Raw genomic sequence first — 17,930 nt, 5'->3', positions numbered from 1 at the left:
TGTGGAGTGAGGCTCACAGACATGGTCAATTAACAGCAAGCTCTGCCATGGCTTGGAAATTCATTAGGAGAGCTGGGTGTAATTAAATTTCAGGGGTGGGGGGAGGGGGGGCCTTTGCTGCCTCTGCCTCTTTCAGATATCCAGGCTGAGCTACCGATGAGGCTAATTAACAGAGCCCAAACAGAGAAGGCATTAATGCTCCTGGAAAGGCCGTGATGAAGAGAGACAATGCCGCGCTAATGACGGCCGCACCAAGCTTTACGACTTCGGCCCGCTTCTGCCGTCATTAGGGGACTCGGAGATAAATGGGACACTAATGTGGGGTGTTATAGCTCACAGGGCCTTGGCACTAATTTCGCAATTATTAATATTATGATTTAGGCAGATGGTAGCTGTACCTTTCTGTCTGATTGGCCAGGGCACGTGGGCCTGTGCATGTGGGATGGAGGCCGGAGCAGTGGAGGAGAGGAGCAGACAGGAAGCCAGAAAGAGCCTTTGCCTTCTGTGCTCCTCTTCCTGTTCACCCCTGCAACTAGTGACAGGACCAACAGGCAGAGAGAGACCCCTTCGCCCCCAGAAGACAGAAGGGAATGCCATGCAGAGTCACCATGACCCACGGCACCCAGCTGTGGCTGCCCTGCTCACACCTACTGCCAAGACCCTCTGGGTGCAGCTCCCGGGTGTGGCCAGGACCTTAGAGGTGTCCCTTCCTAAGCAGGACTAGCAGAGGTGCCAGCTAGCTGGGCCAGGACTTTCTCTTACTCTGCTCCCCCAGCACCCGCCCCACTCCTACACAGACCCCAGAGAAACCTGGCCTGACCCATGTGCCTCACGGCCAGTCCTAATCATTTGGAGGGTATGGTTCACCCCCAACTCTGCAGACAAGGCAGGCAAAGCACAGTTAGAACCCTTAGAAGACCCCGGCGCCATGGCTCAATAGGCTAATCCTCCACCTGCGGCACCGGCACACCGGGTTCTAGTCCCGGTCAGGGTGCCAGATTCTGTCCCAGCTGCTCCTCTTCCAGTCCAGCTCTCTGCTGTGGCCCGGGAGTGCAGTGGAGGATGGCCCAAGTGCTTGGGCCCTGCACCCACATGGGAGACCAGGAGAAGCACCTGGCTCCTGGCTTCGGATCAGCGCGGTGCACCAGCCGCAGCGGCCATTGTGGGGTGAACCAACGGAAAAAGGAAGACCTTTCTCTCTGTCTCTCTCTCTCACTATCCACTCTGCCTATCAAACAAACAAACAAACAAAAAACAACAACAAAAAAACACAAAAAACAAAACAACAACAACAAAAAAACCCTTAGAAGAGAACATATCTTCGCTGTAGAGTTTGGAGGGATAGAGGAGACCAGAGGGCTCACCTCACTCTAAGCCCCCTTACAGGGTGAAGAGGACTTCCAACTCCTAGGTACTAGACTTTGTGTCTAGAATCCTAACGCTCAGAACACACTAGAGTCGGAACATCAGCTCTATGGCTGCTAACGCCACAAAGAAGGCGAAAAGGAGTAGCTGATTGTTCAGCTATGGAAGCTTTGTATTTTAAGAAAACCTTGTACACTTAATTTGCCAACTCAAGCAAGTAAAAAAAAACTCATCTCTGTTGCAAAAAGCCAACTTCCCAAGCCAGATAGCTGAACCACAAAACAGAGTCATGGGCGAAGCCCACAAACATCACATCTCCTGGCAATGGGTCAGCTGGAAGGTGAGCATGGGAGGGGCCGGGCTGCGTGGTATCACCCATCAGGTTCCTGCATTTTCTGGAACACCTCTGGACCTCTGCTTACTACCCTGTAAGCCCAGACCACACACCAGCCACACCTAAGTCGATGCAACTTGACCTACGGAAAAAGTTCATTCACCTCCAGGGCCAATGCCTCAAAGAAAGGTGGCAAACTGACAGTATCCACTTGCGGGGCTGAGGGGGAGGTTATTAAATAGAGGAAAGCGGACCCTTTTGCTTTACAGTTTTTGAAGCACAAGGCAGCTCGCTTTTAGTTGGGACAGTTTGTGTGTACAGCTCTTTCCAAGTCTGGGTCCGATTAACTGATATTTCTGGTGCAATTCCTAGCACAGACCCTGCCAGGTAGGGAGGGCTCAGTAAACAACAGTGCAGTCTGGATCTTGATCAAGACTCTCAGCGTTACTAGAGACTTGGAGCAGGAAGAAGGCAGGGGGAACGAAAGGGCCAAGGCACCTGGATATTTTTCAGGAAACAAGGATCTGGGATGCCAACGAGCAGGCTGGGAAGTGGGAAAATCCTGAACCCCACAGCATCTCTCCAGACCCTGTGCTCACGCAGATTCTCAAGGTCCCAAAGCCACCCTCAACCACTTTCTTCTGCTGTGATTAAGAATCTCCTTCTGTCTCTCCTATCCCTTTCAGTCTTCCAGCCTGGCCCCAAGGCTTCCTGGGGCTTGTGACTCAGCAGCCAAAGTTAAAGTTCCCCAGGGCTGACAACTCAAACTTGCCTCGGAAAGCAGCCTGTAGGGCAGGCATACTGATTCATCAGGGCCGGCTGGCTCTCGCCCCTCAGGCTTCTCTCACCCTCCGCCTGGCCATCCAAGCCTGTGGTGGAGGGGAAGGGGCATGCCGCTGGCCAGCGCCGCCCCCATGCCCCCATCAGGATGTGCTACACACATACTAACCCGCAACACTCTCCAGCAACACCCCCACCCCCGACACCTCTGCCCTGGGCAGACAGGAGAGGCAGCTTCTCACCCAGGTGAAACTCCACAGGTGTGTCTCACCTGTCTCACCTTCTAAGCTCTGAGGGATCCAGACCAGCACTGGTGATGTTTTGTTGGAGGAAAAGACAGAAGGGAGCAGGAGAGTCGGGGGAAACAGGAGGTGACTCTCTCTTGGGGAAGCTGTGACTGGTGGGTACGGGGAATTGGGTGGTGTCCAGAGGACCAGTCTGATAATATTTGCTGGGCCTGACGTGCGCTGACAATCTCTACGAGGGAAAATCAAGCTCCACAACCTCCATTACAGTACTGCCCCTTGAAAGTTCTTTTTTATGTCTACCCTCAGTCTCTTCTGCTGCAGTAATCAACCCACTGACAGATGAAACGCTGTCAGGGCCGGAGAGAAAGCAGCGCGCCCTACACCCACCGGGCAGGGCAGGACACGGCCCCTCACACAGGCAAGCATCATCTGGACCCTCTGCCCCTTCCCTAACCCAGAATCCACCTCTACCTCTGACCTTTAACCTCCTGTGACAACAGGGCCCTAGAATCTGCCGACGCTGGGGCGCTTACCCTACCTGTACCTGCTCCGGTAACCGCCTCCCTTGTCCCCTGGCTGCTGGCCCCTGGGGAACCCCGTAGGGACCGAATTCCCGCCTCTCGCAGCCCCCTCCTCCCCTTCCCGCTCCAGCGGTGCGAAACCGCGGGGCGACTCCCGGAGACCCCTAAGCCCAGCAAGGCTGGAGGGACAAGGAGGGGTGCAGCCTGCGGAGCCTCCAGGAGCCCCGGCGCCTTGGTCCCGGCGGGACCTCCCCACCCCCACGCCGCATTCTCTCCAGGCCTCTCAGTGCCCCCAGGCCCTTCCCCCACCCCCGGCCCCCGGAGGGGACGCGACCCCCTACTCTCTCCTGCCCAGGTCCCTCCAGACACCAGGACAAAGGAGCCGCGCTGCGGCCGGCGAGCGTGGTGCAGCAGGTATACGCCCGGGGCCGGCCGGCCGCCACGCCGCCGACCCTCCGCAGCTCCCGCCGCCAGGGCGCGACACGCCATTGCCGCTGTCGCGACTCCCTGGAGACGTCGCAGCTGCGCGCCGGGCCCCGGCCCCACGGGGCTCGGGCTCGGGCTCGGGCTCGGGACTCACCGGCTCCGGCGAGCTCGACCCGGCTCGGGCTCCCGCCTAGACCCGGCGGCCGCTGTGGGCTGCGCCCGGCGCAGGGTCCGCCCGGCTCGAGCAGGAGGCGCCTTCTTGGCAAAGTCGGCGAGAGGCACCGGCTCAGTCGCGCACCGGCCTCGAGTCCGAGTGAGTCAGAGACGCGGGAGCGAGTTATAGGGGCGCGGGGGGTGGGGGAGGACGCCGCGACACCCTCCCCCACCCCGCCCCCCGCCGCCCCCGGCGGAGACGCCAGAGACTGGCCGGGCACAAAGACCGCGTGCGCGCCGCAGACCCAAGTTTCTCCCGAGGAGACCCGGGGGGCCCGGCCCGTGACCACCACCGGGACCGACCGGCCGATAAACCCAGGACCGAGGCACCCCGAGGACACACGCGTTCTTTAGCTCGGGATGGACTCGGTGCGCCGACCCTTCCCCGGACAGGTCGCCGGCGGAGAGAAGCGAGGGAGGGAAACTGAGGCTCAGGGGGCACCGCGTCCCCGGAGCTCAGCTTTGCGGGGGAGTTCGGCAGGGGTCCCACGAGAGGGACCGCGAGCTGTGTCACCTAGGTCCCCTTCGCATCACCCCTTGCTTTGCGGGCTACTGGCCAAAGGGCTGGCTGAGGAGGGTTCCGCGAATCCAGAATCCCGAGCCGGAGTTCCTTCTAGGTCCCGGGGTCCTCGGGGCCGGTGCTTTAGGGGTCGGAGGCTCCAGGGTAAGGATCCAGGAAGGGGAGGGTCCCGGGTCCCTCGGTACCTGCGTCGGCCGCGCTCGGACTGCGCTCCGGGGGCTGCAGCTCGAAGCTCCGACAAGTCTCCACGTCCAGCCCGAGAGGGGGCGGCCGGGCCCGGCACAGCGAAGCCAGCACCGCGAGCGCCGCCTGGCACCGGGGCCCCCCGGCCTCCCACACGCCGGTCATGCCCGGGACACCCAGGCCTGCCCCGCAGCCGTTTGAACCCGCGCCGCGGCCGGACTGGGGCGGGGCAAGGCGGCCGGGTGAAGACCCTGCCCACAGCGGCCCCCTGCGGCTCTGTGCTGCTTTTAATCACTTCTCCGCAGGGTCCCCGCCCCTCACGTGGCATCCCGCGGCAGCTGGCTTGTCTGGCGCCTCCCGGCCGCCCCCCACCCCCGCTCAGGGACCGGCCCGAGGCTTGGCGGATTAGAAGCGGGGACCGAGGAGCAGGGAGGTCTGGGGGTCGGAGGGTGCTGCCCCACATCTTGGAAAGTACGAGGCAGAGGGAGGAACCGGGGTCCGGCTCCGTAAACCCTGCCTGGTGCGGCCTTGGGCATCGCCGAGCCTCTCCAGAAAAGAGGTATGATTATGAGCGCTTCTCCGGCTCCCTCGAGTTACCCAGGCAGTGTTTAGGAAGACACTGGGTGAACTGTCTCCTGCCACACGAGTGGCGCAAAAACACAGGAACCCGCCCCCCCCCCCCAGGCGAATGAGGGGGATCCCGGCTGGGAGTGGGAGGACCAGACCGAGGTCCTCAACGGGAGGAGTTGGTCAGAGGTGTCCTGAGTCTCGGATTCCTGAGTGGAAGACCCCCAGGTCTTCTGGGCCCTGCAAACTGTGCAAGGACTTTCTGAGCCCCGCAATTCTGCGGTCCGTGGTACCCGCACGTTGCCATGGAGACAGGAGGCCGCGGCCGTCTCTCTCCATGGCAACAGGAGGGCGAAAGTTTCTAGTAGGAATGGGGGGCATTTGAAGAGGGCGCTCAGTTCCCGTCCGATCCACCTCTCCGCATCAGTGCCACACCTCTGGAGATCCTTGGGCACCACAAGGGCCAGTAGGCCTGAAGCCAAACAGAAGGCTTGAGGCTAGACTTGAAGATGAGCCTCCCCCCAACACCATGGCCCTGGGATGTGGGGCCCAGGAGCATAGGTCGGGGGAGGGTCTTTGGGCTCTGCCCTCCCTCCTGGAAATCTGTGAGCCACTGCTGGCACTAGCACTGTCAGGTACTCCACCTGTCCTCTGTGAAGCCCCTCCTTCCATGGGCTCACCTGAAGCTCCCAGAGACAAGAGGGGAACTTCAGCAGGAAGCCCCAGAAGCTGCAGAGCTCCTGTGTGCCCAGGTGGCTGGTGGGGGAAGGAGGGTCTTTCCTCCTAATTAACGCACTAAGTGGAAGTGGCTTGGGCAGTGACTCACATTCTGAGTGGAGGAGATTCCGGGTCCCAGCTCCCGGCAGTCTCCACAGGGTGCCATCTGTGCCAGCTGCACCTGCCAGCCCTTGGACTTACAAGCCCCGGGCAGAGAGTGCTCTGGGCGCCAAAGGCTAAGCCGAGACACCATAGGACCCTGGCTTAGCCGGCTGGGCTTTCCTCCTGGGATGGGTGCCCTGGATCTGTCCGTGGTGCTGAAGATCCAGTTGGCGCAACTATCACGTGGACACCTGGTTGGGCTAGGAGACTGCCCAATTATGCAGGTTCATAGCCTCCACCCAGACCCCTGGCACCTGCCTTTTGTGAGGTCTGAAAATTCAGGTGGGCAGGACTGAGCAGGTATTACCCAGTGACAGGATGCAATCCAGGCCACCTTCCTGAGAGTGGCTCTGGGTTGCAGTTCCAAGATCAGATGAGGTTCTGGCATCTCCACTTGCCTAAAAATCCACCTGAGGAGTCCAGGGGCCCCCTCACTCCCCATCCACCATCCACTGCAGCGAGACAAGAACCTGGAGGCCCCTGGCCACATGCTGATTAGCAGTTTTGGAAGCCACGGGATCATGTTTATGTAAAATAGAAATGGAGACGAACTGCTCTCTGCCCGTGTTTATGGCAACTCTGTCACTCCGCGGCGATTTCTCCCTCCCCCTCTCGAGTTCCTGGGGAAATTCACAGAACAAAGCGCCTTGTTTTGCCTTTGCAGAGTATGAAAAAAAAAAAACACGGGACTGTTCCAATGGCCCAGGCCTGTGATGCAGGGAAATCAATATTTTGCTTACATCGAGTGGGGGAATTTGCATTTAAACTGAAGGCAAAGGAGCCTGTTCGGAGCAGAGCAGGTGGCAGGAGCCGAGAATTAACAGATAATTTCTCATTGTTCCCGGATTCAACCTCCACACTCGGCAGGCGGTTCTGCAGCATCTCTGATGCTCCAGCAGCAGCTCTGGACCTGGTGTTTCTCAATCTAACAGGGCAAAGGATGTTCCGCCTTGACAGGGCTGCAGGAAGGGGCCCCAGATCAGTCAGTGGCTGTTGGATTTGGAGTGTGGGAGTGAGGGTGTGTGTGAGAGAGGCAGAGATGAGAGAGACAAAGAAACAGAGTCAGAGATAAGAGAAATAGAAAAATGCAAACACAGAGGCAGAGGATGAGACAGAGATACAACTGTAGGAGATGCAGGGAGAGATGCAGCGGCAGATCTGTGAAGGCACATGCATTCCCAGAGAGACACAAAGAAGTACTTTTTTCTTACATGGAGACAAGGTCTCAGCCTAGTTGTCCTCTCCATTTCTACCCCTGCCTCCAGGAACCATTATGATCATATAACCAGTCATGACATAGAAAAAATCCTCACGTCAAGATGGAAGTTTTCCTCTCCAGACCTTACAAGCCCACCCGCAAAACACATACATCCTTCTTTCCTTGGGAAAACATCAAATTCAGGCTCCAGGGACTGGCCAGACCCAGAGGGAGGAGGTAGGAAGAAGGAGAATTCTTCTTCTTCAAACCTGTCTTTCAAACACCATTCCGAGTCTGGGGTTGGGGTTGGGAGGAGAGAAAGGGGAGCAGAGATGGTCAGTATGGAGTGATGGCGAACAAGGGCATTGGACAGGGCACCAGGAAGCCTGGCTTCCAGACCTGGTGCACCAAAGCACTTGCCCTCTCTGGGCTCCACTGTCCTTATCTGAAGTTGGAGCAGGAGCTGCCTGTGGCTTCTCCCAGCAACAACCCTTGAGGATTTTAAATGAAGCTGGAGGAGAAGGGGAGACAGGAGGCACTCAAAGAGCAGACGTTGTGGTTCTGAAGAAGGGGGTAGTTTTCCAGATGCCCCACTCTGTTGTCTCCCCCCCCCCATTGCCCTCATTGTATCCACAGCCCAGGGCTGGAGCATCCCGAATCTTTGGCCCCCAGGGCAGACTGCTTTGAAGCAGGGAGAGGGAATGGAGGTGGAGTGGGAGGCAGAATGAGAGGGGGTTTGAGGCAGACACCAGGGACCTCCCACTCCTATGCCCTCCTTTCATGAGAAATAGCCAAAGTGCACACCCTGTGCTCCCCACCCCGAGTCTCTGTCCTTAGGGAGGAACCCACCCTGCTCTGAGCAGTTATGTCCTGTTGAATTATGCTTCAAATAAAATAAATGAAAAGCAAATAATTTTTTTAAAAAAATTGTGAACCTTGGTAGGAAATTGCTAATGCTGTAGGCGGGAAGAATGAGCTCTTTTGACATGAGCTGATGTGTCATATTGTCTTTCCATCTCAATGCCATTTCTAAATAGGGAGCCCTTTCCCCATCCCTCCTCCCTGCAAGCCCCTAGCAGAGATGTGAAGGGAGCAGCCTGACGTTCGTAGCCAGATTGTCTGACGTGCAGGGAGAGACACAGCACAGGCACAGGGAGACCCACTGCTTTGCTAAGCAGATCACAGCCAAGGGGGCTCTGTCCTAACCTTGAGGACCCCTGTTCCCTTTTCCCACCCCCACTCACTAGCCGCTGCATATTGATGCATGTGGCCACTTTCCTCAAAGGTTTTCGTTTATTCTAAGAAAATGGACAACAGGTGAACCTGATCTTCTGCTGGTGGAGAATTGAGTTGAGGCCCAATATTTAGGGCTGAGGACTAACTCTGCACCATTGTTGCGACAACTGTGCTATGGAATCCCTATGGAGTTGCAGCCAGAACAGCTTGGTCAGTATTTCCGGAAGGTACTACCTCTGCTTCCTACTCCCAAGAGCAACATAGCAACTGTAAACAATGCTGGGTGCCTTCTGCAAGCCATGTCATTCCCATGCACCATCAGAGTTCTCAGGGACTCCTCCTGGCCAGGGAAGGTGCAGAAGATATCACAGAGCCCCATGTCAATGCCCTGGTGCTTTTTGAGAGTTTAGTCTTGCTTTCATGGCGGGGAAGATGCTTGACAGTTCTATCCTCCTGAATCAGAGGTGTATTAAGTTGGTGTCCCATTCCTCCTCCATTTCAGAATTTTCATCTCTGTTCTGAGCTCTGCTCAAGTGCACAGCATTCTAGATCAGACTCAGGGAAATTGGACAGGTTTGCTGCTTCCAGCCTGACTTTGTGAGTTGGGGTCCAGGAGAGTAGATATAGGTTCAAGGTCACAAGTCATTATCCCTGGAACAGTTTTAGAGCTGGACCTAATTATGATGGGTCAAGGGCTCTCCCTGCATGATCTGAGAAGTGAGGATGATGTTGGAAGAGAAGGAGTAGGAAGGAGCCAAGGGAGAAGAAAGACCACAGATTTTGGAGTCAGAAAACCGGTGTTTAAATCTGCAGTTGTCCAAACATCAACTTCCTCATCTCTGGATTAGGACTTAACGAAGCTTAATCTGCACTGTACAAGGACTCTAGGGGTTAGGCTGGGTGCTGCATATACTGCAACTGACGCTTGGCAGGTGTTAAAACAAAGGACAGGCCGGCACCATGCCTCACTAGGCCAATCCTCCACCTGTGGCGCTGGTACTCCGGGTTCTAGTCCTGGTTGGGGTGCCGGACTCTGTCCCGGTTGCTCCTCTTCCAGTCCAGCTCTCTGCTGTGGCCCAGGAAGGCAGTGGAGGATGGCCCAAGTGCTTGGGCCCTGCACCCACATGGGAGACCAGGAGGAAGCACCTGGCTCCTGGCTTCGGATTGGCACAGTGCCCCAGCCGCAACGTGCCAGCAGTAGCGGCCACTTAGGGAGTGAACCAAAAGCAAAAGGAAGACCTTTCTCTCTGTCTCTCCCTCTCACTAACTCTGCCTGTCAAAAAAAAAAAAAAGACAGTTCCTACTCCCTTTCTTCCTTCCCTCAGGTCCTGGATGGACATCCACAGGCACACCAGCCAGGGGTAACCTGTACTCTTTCACGGGGCAGGTCCCTGAAAATTGCCAGGAAGGCCTGTGTCTCCTTTAATTCTTTACTACAACCATGGGAGGTAGAGTAGGTGGTGGCCAGTGGCCCACTTGGTAGTTGAGGAGCCCTTCTCAGATGTGACTGGGCCCTGGTCACACAAGGCAGGAGGTGGCAGACAACCAGAACCCAAACCCCTCATCCCAGACCAGTGCCCTTCCTCGCTCACCACGCTGGGGGAGGGTGCTGGGCATGTGAATCATGCTTCCTCTTATCTTCAAAAAAAAAGGAGCCATATGTTGAAACTGGCTTTCTAATAAACAAAAATGTTTGGAAATACATTGCGAAGCAGTGGAAGAGGGATTCCTTTGTCGCCCTTGCAAAGCTCTTGGCTGTCTGACCTCAACCATCCCAACTGCCCCTTGGTCCCAGTTGCTGGTCTATAGAAAAAGACAGTGTCGTTGATAAAAGCAGGGCTGGGGCCAGACAGCTCCAGGGCTCGGGACATGCTTGGCGGCTTCACTTGCAGAGAGAGGACGGCCCGGAGAGCAGCTTGGGGAGCCGCTGCCGTGCCTGGGTTGTGTCCTGTGTCAGAGCCCGACTTCCAGGAAAGGGCGAGACTGAGCTTCTTGTAAGGCCAGGACCCCAGACGCTGGAACTCTCCCCAAGCAGCCTGGAGAGAGTTTGCAATCTCAGGACTCTGACTGTTCCACTAATGAAAGGAAACCAGACAAAATGCCACAACTAATTAAAGTGACAAATCCGAAGAGGCCCTGTCGGAACGGGGAAGTCTTAATCCTTGATTTCGACTCAGTTCAGGTGGGAAGAGTCAATAGAGCATGCTCTGGGTCAGGAGCGTACAGCCCCCTGTGGACTTGCGGGGCTGCCCCCCCACCCCCGGAGAATACAAATCCGCTCACCAAATCCTAGTTTCCATCCATTCGGAAGCACAGAAATAGCCCCCGAGCCTTCTCTAACATTCCTACTGTTCGCTGGAGGCCCACTAAATGGCTTTAGTGAGTCAGCCCCCAAGCTTTATTAATACTTCGTTGCATCTGAAAAGCATGGCACAGTTTACACAACACTCTCACATATGTTATCACATTTCCTACAACAACCCCGAGAGGTGGATTTTATTATTCTCATTTCACTGGTGAGGTCCCAGAGGGGCTAAAAATAACTGGCTCAGGATTTACAGCTCGCAAGTGGCACAGCCAGAACTTGAGCCCATCGTGTCATTGTCATCCATTCATGCGGCATTTACTGAGGTCCTGCCAGGACCCAGTCTGTGACGGGCACCTGGGACACAGTCTGGTGTTGCTTCCTGTGCACACTGGCCTTTTATCCCACAGCCTGCAGAGCCCTGAGTGCCCGGGCTCTGTCCTGAGGGAGTGTGCTGTGTCTGGGCCGTGGAGAGAGGCCACATGTGAAATTGATTTCAAATAAGTTCTTTGACCTCCCGGTTGCATAGCTGCCCAGCCCACATCAACTGTGAAATTATTTTGTGTGACATGATTGCCTCTGCACAGCCCTCCCTTCTTCATTCTTTCACTCTGTTTTCTCCAGGGCTCAGCTCTGATCCTTTCCTTCTCCTGTCTCTGAACATTCGGAGTGAGCTCAGAGAGCTGCTCGGAGGGCTTACAATACTAAATGCTCATTTTAACAGTGGTAGTAAAATTCACGGGGCGCTTACTCTAGTCCAAGCTCTATGCTGCTTGTTGAGCATGGATCATATCATTTAATTTTCCCAGTGGCATTGTTATTTTCTGCTTTTAACAGATACGGAGTGGTAGAGCCAGCAGTCCTGGCCTCACCCTAAGATTTCCACTTCTGTATCCCTCCGGATGGAGGTGACATTCTCCAGCATGGTGTGCAATGCCCCAGTGTTCCCTGTGGGCTGTCTGTGCTGTGGTCACTGACCCCTAAGGGGTCATTCCTGTCCCTCCTCCTCCTCCCTCTCCATCCCACCCTTCTGCTTTCACTAGGTTTTCTCTTGCAGTTCCTCTTCTCCATCTGAGCCTGCTCTGGATCCCGGAACTCCACAACTGCTTGTCCTCTTCCTTGAACGGTGTTCCTCCTTTCCTCATTGCCCAGCTGCCGCCTACAGCATGACGAGGGGCACAGGGGTTACGAGGGCACACTTTGGAGCCAGGCTGCCTGGGTTCAGATGAACTGTGTGGCCCTGAGCAGGTCCTGAGTGTCTCTGTGCCTCTGTCTTCATGGCTGTGAGATGGAGGTGACATGAGTAGTTAGCATCAGTTTACTAGGGCCTTAAAGGAACCGATGTGCATGAAGTCCCCCTCGCCAACCCCCAGAGCTGACCCAGCTGTCCACTGTCTGGTCTGCCCTGGCCTTCACTGCTCTCCTTTGTCACAGAGTTTAGCAATTTGCACTGCTGACTTGCTAGCCTGTGAGATCCTTGCGCCAGGGTCTGCCTCTTGTTCTTCTTTATACCCTGAGTGCTTCATCAAACCCACATGCAGCAAGTGTCTGTCACTTGGAAGAGAGGTGAATGGGTGTGATATATTGCAAAGTGTATGTGTGTGGGGTGGGGGGTGAGAGTGGAGGAATCCCAGAGCTAAATGGGCCAAATCAGAGAAGGCTTGTGGAAGAGTAGAGTTTTGTGGGTGTTTTTCTTTTTAAGGATTATTTACATATTTGACAAGCAGAGTTCTCTACTGGCTCACTCCCCAAATGGCTGCAATGACTGGGGCTGCACCAGGCCAAACCAGGAGCCAAGAATTTCATCTGGGTCTCCCCTGTGGGTGGCAGGGGCTCAAGTACTTAGGTCACCTTCTACTGCTTTCCCAGGTGCATTAGCAGGGATCCGGATTGGAACTGGAGCAGCAGGGACTCCAATTAGAGCCCATATGAGATGCCAGTGTTACAGGAGGCAGCTTAGCCTGCTGTGCCACAACGCAGGCCCCTGGCTGGTTTGGTTTTTGCTAGATGAGACTTGTGCTGGAAGGAATGGGGACTGTATTCACGATGCTCCAAGGTTTTCAGGCATGATCAGGGCTTCCCATGAAGGAAGAGGGCACAGACCTTCTCATCTGGAGCCGCGATGAAGCGCAAGGGAGCGAGTAGACCTCTCCCACGCCCAAGCCCACAGCTCTGCTGCTCAGGCTCACTCAGCTGGTTGCATATCAAGGACCCAGGGTGCCCCAGCCAGACAGGAAGCGAAATGGAGGGTGGCCCAGTGCCTGCCCACGAGAAGGCTATGATGAGGCATAGGAAGCTGGGAGGCACCAGCTCAGAACTCCCTTGCAGACCTGAGGGAGTTTGGGTCTTGAGAAGTCTCTGCAGAGCCTGCTTGCTTTTCCCCCGTGTCAAGGCTGTGAAGCGAGCATGTGTGTGCTGTGGCAGCTGACTGTTTTCGAGGATAAATTTCTGAGAATAACACAAAGTCATTACTGTGCAATTAGCGCTGCTAATGAGGAATGCAAAGTTCTCTTCCCACTCCTTCCCTCCCTCCTTTTTTTACCTCTTTCAGCTGGTTCCTCTCCCACTACACACATTCTTCTCAGACCCCTACCTCCTTGCCACGAAGCTGCTCAGGGTGGGGCTCTCAGGAATCCGTTTCTCAAGCTTCCCAAGTTAGCCTAGCACCCTGGAAGCTGGGAGTGGGGAAGAGAACAGTGGTGAGGATAAATAAGAAGGTGAGTTTGGCCTTGGACTTGAACATCGGTAACCTTAGGAAGGGAGGCAGCCCCCTCGCTCTTCGGGGAGTGTCACTGTGTGCCCTGGTGAAGGGGGCATTGGCCCGGCAGTGGGGAGACAGCTCGGTGCAAGGCCAGATAACAGGACTGTGGGGTGATGCTGTGATTTGTTTTTGACAGGCAGAGTGGACAGTGAGAGAGAACAGAGAGAAAGGTCTTCCTTTTGCTATTGGTTCACCCTCCAATGGCCGCAGCGGCCGGCGCGCTGCGGCCAGCACACTGCGCTGATCCGATGGCAGGAGCCAGGTGCTTCTCCTGGTCTCCCATGGGGTGCAGGGCCCAAGCACTTGGGCCGTCCTCCACTGCACTCCCTGGCCACAGCAGAGAGCTGGCCTGGAAGAGGGGCAACCGGGACAGAATCCGGCGCCCTGATCGGGACTAGAACCTGGTGTGCCGGCGCCGCAAGGCGGAGGATTAGCCTAGTGAGCCGCGGCGCCGGCAGATGCTGTGTTTATTCAAGCTGCTGGTAAGAGCAGCAGCTAAGCTTGAGGTGCACATGTTTTGTTTCATGTTGAAAACACACACAAATGCACACACACACATGCACACACATGGACACAGGTGCCTAGGCCACAGTGAGACACTGCCCCAGAGGGATTTCCAGCCACGTTCCTGAAAGCACCTGGTTGACCTTGAACCTGCGCTCCTTCTGGGTGGCTGCTGGGCTGTCAGGAGACCTCAGCAGCCTGTGTAGGGTGGAGAAGGGAAAGTTCAAAGCTGCTGAGAAGCACGGAGCCGGGCACAGAGTCCCCTGAGGTCTCTGTTCCTGCCTGGGTTTCTTCAAGGCCGGCCGCAGAGTGGCCCAGGGACCATTGAGCCAAAATCCGTGGTGACTGATGGAGCCCCCAGTGCCCAGGAAGGAGTGAGGGCAGAAGAGAAAGAGGGGGGACAGGGGAGGAGGGGGTGGTTAAGGCCTCAGGAATGGGAGGCAGCTGAAGGGGTCCCTGGATGCGGAGGGCACTTGCAGGGGGGTAGGCCCAGGGTGGCGCCAGGCCCCAGCTCCCAGCTCAGGGAAGCCGCAGAGAGCCTGAGCGCCTCCAGCCCCAGCAGGAGGTCGATTGGATGGCTTGGTTTGTCTCATATCCAATTCTTTATGATTCTTGGGCGTGAAAATTGCCAAAAACCAATCACTTTGGGCACAGCTGTGCTCACTTGGGGTCGGGGAGGCAGGGAGGATGGCAGGGGCTTTTCATTATCCATTGGATGAAACAGCATGACAAGAGGAAGCTGGTTGTCTGCTCTGAAATCCACTCTGATTGTCGACCAAGCTGGGGGGTGAGATGTCACCTGGGGGGCTCCCGGGGGCTTCTTGCTGCCTCCAGGTTTGTGAGCGGAACTTGGGCGATGCCTCCTCCACTCAACTGCCCTTGTGCCCTGCGAAGACAGTTCTGTGCCCAAGGATGCATCTTGCCCAAGCCTGCCACCAGCCTGACCTTCCTCCCCTACCAACGCTGCAATGAGCCCCAGGCTTCTCCTCACTCTGAGCGTCTTCTCTGGGGGGAGGGTCCCCTATTCCCACCTGAGTCTGACTCCATTTCTGCTGTTCTGAGTGCCTTCTGACTTCATGGCCACTACTCATTTAATCACGTGTCCCCTAAATCACACAAGGACTGGCCCGGGGCGTAGTGTGTGCACACGCTCTATTTCTCTTTCCTTCACTGTGGAAGTCCCAGCACTTGTGTCTGCCACCCGGCGAGAGTTCAGACATCTTAGCTGGGTGGATTGGCTGAGACAGGAGTTTCACTTTGGAATTGGTGCGGTTATTTTATTCTTTTTTTTTTTTTTTTAAGATTTGTTTATTTAAAAAGCAGAGTGAGAGAAAGCATTCTTTCTTTCTTTCTTTCTTTCTTTCTTTCTTTCCTTCTTTCCTTCTTTCCTTCTTTCCTTCTTTCTTTTTACAGGCAGAGTGGACAGTGAGAGACAGAGACAGAGAGAAAGGTCTTCCTTTTTGCCATTGGTTCACCCTCCAATGTCCGCCGCGGCCAGCGCGCTGCGGCCGGTGCACCGCGCTGATCCGATGGCAGGAGCCAGATACTTATCCTGGTCTCCCATGGGGTGCAGGGCCCAAGCACTTGGGCCATCCTCCACTGCACTCCCTGGCCACAGCAGAGAGCTGGCCTGGAAGAGGGGCAACCGGGACAGAATCTGGTGCCCCGACCAGGACTAGAACCCAGTGTGCCAGCGCCGCAAGGCGGAGGATTAGCCTAGTGAGCCGCGGCGCCGGCAGAAAGCATTCTTTCTTTCATCCACTGGTCCACTCCCCAGGAGGCTGCAACAACCCGGTCTGGGCCATATGAGTGGGAGACTCCATCTGCGTCTCCCGCATGAGTGACAGAGGTCTAGGTACCAGGGCCGTCTTCCACTGTCTCCCAGGAGCGCTATCATGAAGCTGCATCACAATAGAGCAGCCAGGACACAAGCTGGCCCTCCCATATGGCATACCAGAGCCACGAGCAGCGGCTTCACTGCCTGTGCCACCACGCCGGTCCTGGAGCAGGTTTGCTTTTACTTAGGTCAACCCCTCCTTGCTAGGGAGAGAAGAGAAGCCACCAAGTGTCCAAACGAGGGGAAGTGTGGCGGACTGTGGAGTAGGGGAGAGCACATCCTCTTCTTCAACTTGACATTCTTTTTATTTTTATATTTATTTCATTCTATTTGAGAGAGATCCTCCAGCTGCTGGCTTACTCCCCAAATCCCGCCAACAGCCCAGGCTTGGTCAGGCCAAAGACAGGAGCCAAGAGCGTTACCCTGGTCTCCCGTGTGGGTGGCAGGGGCTCAATTACTTGAGGCATCAGGAATGAAAGGGGCCTGACACTTGCCACAGCTCGGCAGCAGCAGCCAAGCACTCGGTTGTGCAATACCACCGAGACAAAAGCCACAGGCCACTCAGAACCAGCGATGACAGGTGAGGTCCCAGCTGTAGGCCTGCAATGTCAGCGGCGGGTGGGAATGGGGCCAGCACAAAGCAGGTCAGGTCCCAGGGCAGTTGCCACAAACACCTGTCAATGCTCAGAGTGGACCTGCTGGAGGACCCTGGTGCTGTGGCTTGAGCTAGAGGGAAGGATTTGGGGCAGAACAGGAAGCTTGTCTTCCTACCAGCCACAGTCAGTCTTCCCAGAGCTGGGCACTTCGTGCCAACATGGCTGATAAAAACTTAAGCCCACAGTAAACTGTCACCCAGGGAGTTGGATGATCCTTATTTTCAGCCTTACACAACTGCCGGTTGGCAAGACTCAGAAGAGATTAGGAACGTGGACCTCGAGTTAGAGGTGTGTCCACATCCTGGTTGCGTAACTCATTCAATGTACATAACCCTCCCGAACCTGTGTTCCCTCAACTGTCATAAGGGGCTAATGCAACCACCTATTAGGATGTCAGGAGGGGCACTATTACAGTGCAGTGGTTAAGCCACTGCTTGGGACGCCTGCATCCTATACCAGCACACCTGGGCTTCAGTCTCACCTTCACTTCCAAATCCAGCCTCCTGTCTAATGTGCACCCTGAGAGGCAAAACTACTTGGTATGGTGACACTCAGATGGGAGACCCAGACAGAGCTCTGGGTTCCTGGTTCTGGCCTGGCCTATCCCTGGGCATTCCAGACATTTAGAGAGTAAACCAGAAGATAGAGTCTCTCTCTTTCTTCCCCCCTCTTCTCTCTCTCTCTCTCTCTCTCTCTGTGTGTGTGTGTGTGTCTGTCTGTCTGTCTGTCTCTCTCTCTCCCTCTCTCTCTTTGCCTTTCAAATAAAAAAAAAAGTAGGCTTGTCAGGAGGATTAAATATAACACCAGAAAAGGGACTGGCAGGCAGTAAGTGCTCAATTAATGGTCACTCTGTGGTTATTATTTGGGCTGGGTATGTGCTTCCTCAGTGACCTCACATCCAAGAGTACGACCTTGATCGAGTGGCAGGTAACTGAATGCACTACCCACACGAGAGCAGCCACGTTCACGCGACAGAAATCGTCCTCAGCCGCAGAGAGGGGTCGGGGCCCCAGGTGTCTCTGCTGCCTGCAGCCCTTCAGGTGGGCATAGAGGGGAAGGTGGGGACCATGGTGAGGCCGAGCCCGCTGGACATGAATTATGCATTGGCGACCTTTCCCAGCTTAATTACTCCCACGGCTGGGTGGTCTGGGCTCTGGCACTAGGCCCCGGGAGGGCAAATTTGGCTCCCAGCCAGCAAATCCCAGGCCTGGAGCTTCTGCTTTCATCCACCCAGGCTCGTGCAGCTATTTCTGGGGCAGGCGAATTCTCTCACTGTGATGAAGGTTACGCCCGAGGCCAGGGCAGGCCCGCTCTGGGCTCCCCTAATCCTTTCAACCTTTGCAGAAGCACCTGATCCTCCTTTTAAGCTTATTGACATCGTGGACAGCTCATTTCTT

At 55.8% G+C, this 17,930-nt stretch overlaps 1 protein-coding gene across 4 annotated transcripts in view; it reads right to left on the bottom strand.

Annotated features, from left to right (window-relative positions):
• SYT6 (synaptotagmin 6) overlaps positions 1-5,460 on the bottom strand; it is a 61,187-nt gene extending 55,727 nt beyond the window's left edge. For all 4 annotated transcript variants that reach the window (XR_007923500.2, XR_007923501.2, XM_051856141.2 and 1 more), the window contains exon 1: positions 4,593-5,460. Coding sequence is in view for 2 of the 4 variants with exons in the window: in XM_051856141.2 (XP_051712101.1) it covers positions 4,593-4,755 (163 nt within the window). In the remaining 2 variants the exon portion in view is untranslated. The remainder of the gene's footprint in view (positions 1-4,592) is intronic.
• Between the last annotated feature and the right edge of the window lie 12,470 nt (positions 5,461-17,930).

The sequence above is a fragment of the Oryctolagus cuniculus genome, chromosome 7 (genome assembly GCF_964237555.1).
Source record: "Oryctolagus cuniculus chromosome 7, mOryCun1.1, whole genome shotgun sequence".
In the NCBI taxonomy this organism is placed as follows: domain Eukaryota; kingdom Metazoa; phylum Chordata; class Mammalia; order Lagomorpha; family Leporidae; genus Oryctolagus; species Oryctolagus cuniculus.
The sequence above is the reverse complement of the archived record's forward strand: the minus strand, read 5'-3'. Positions and strand labels throughout refer to the sequence as shown.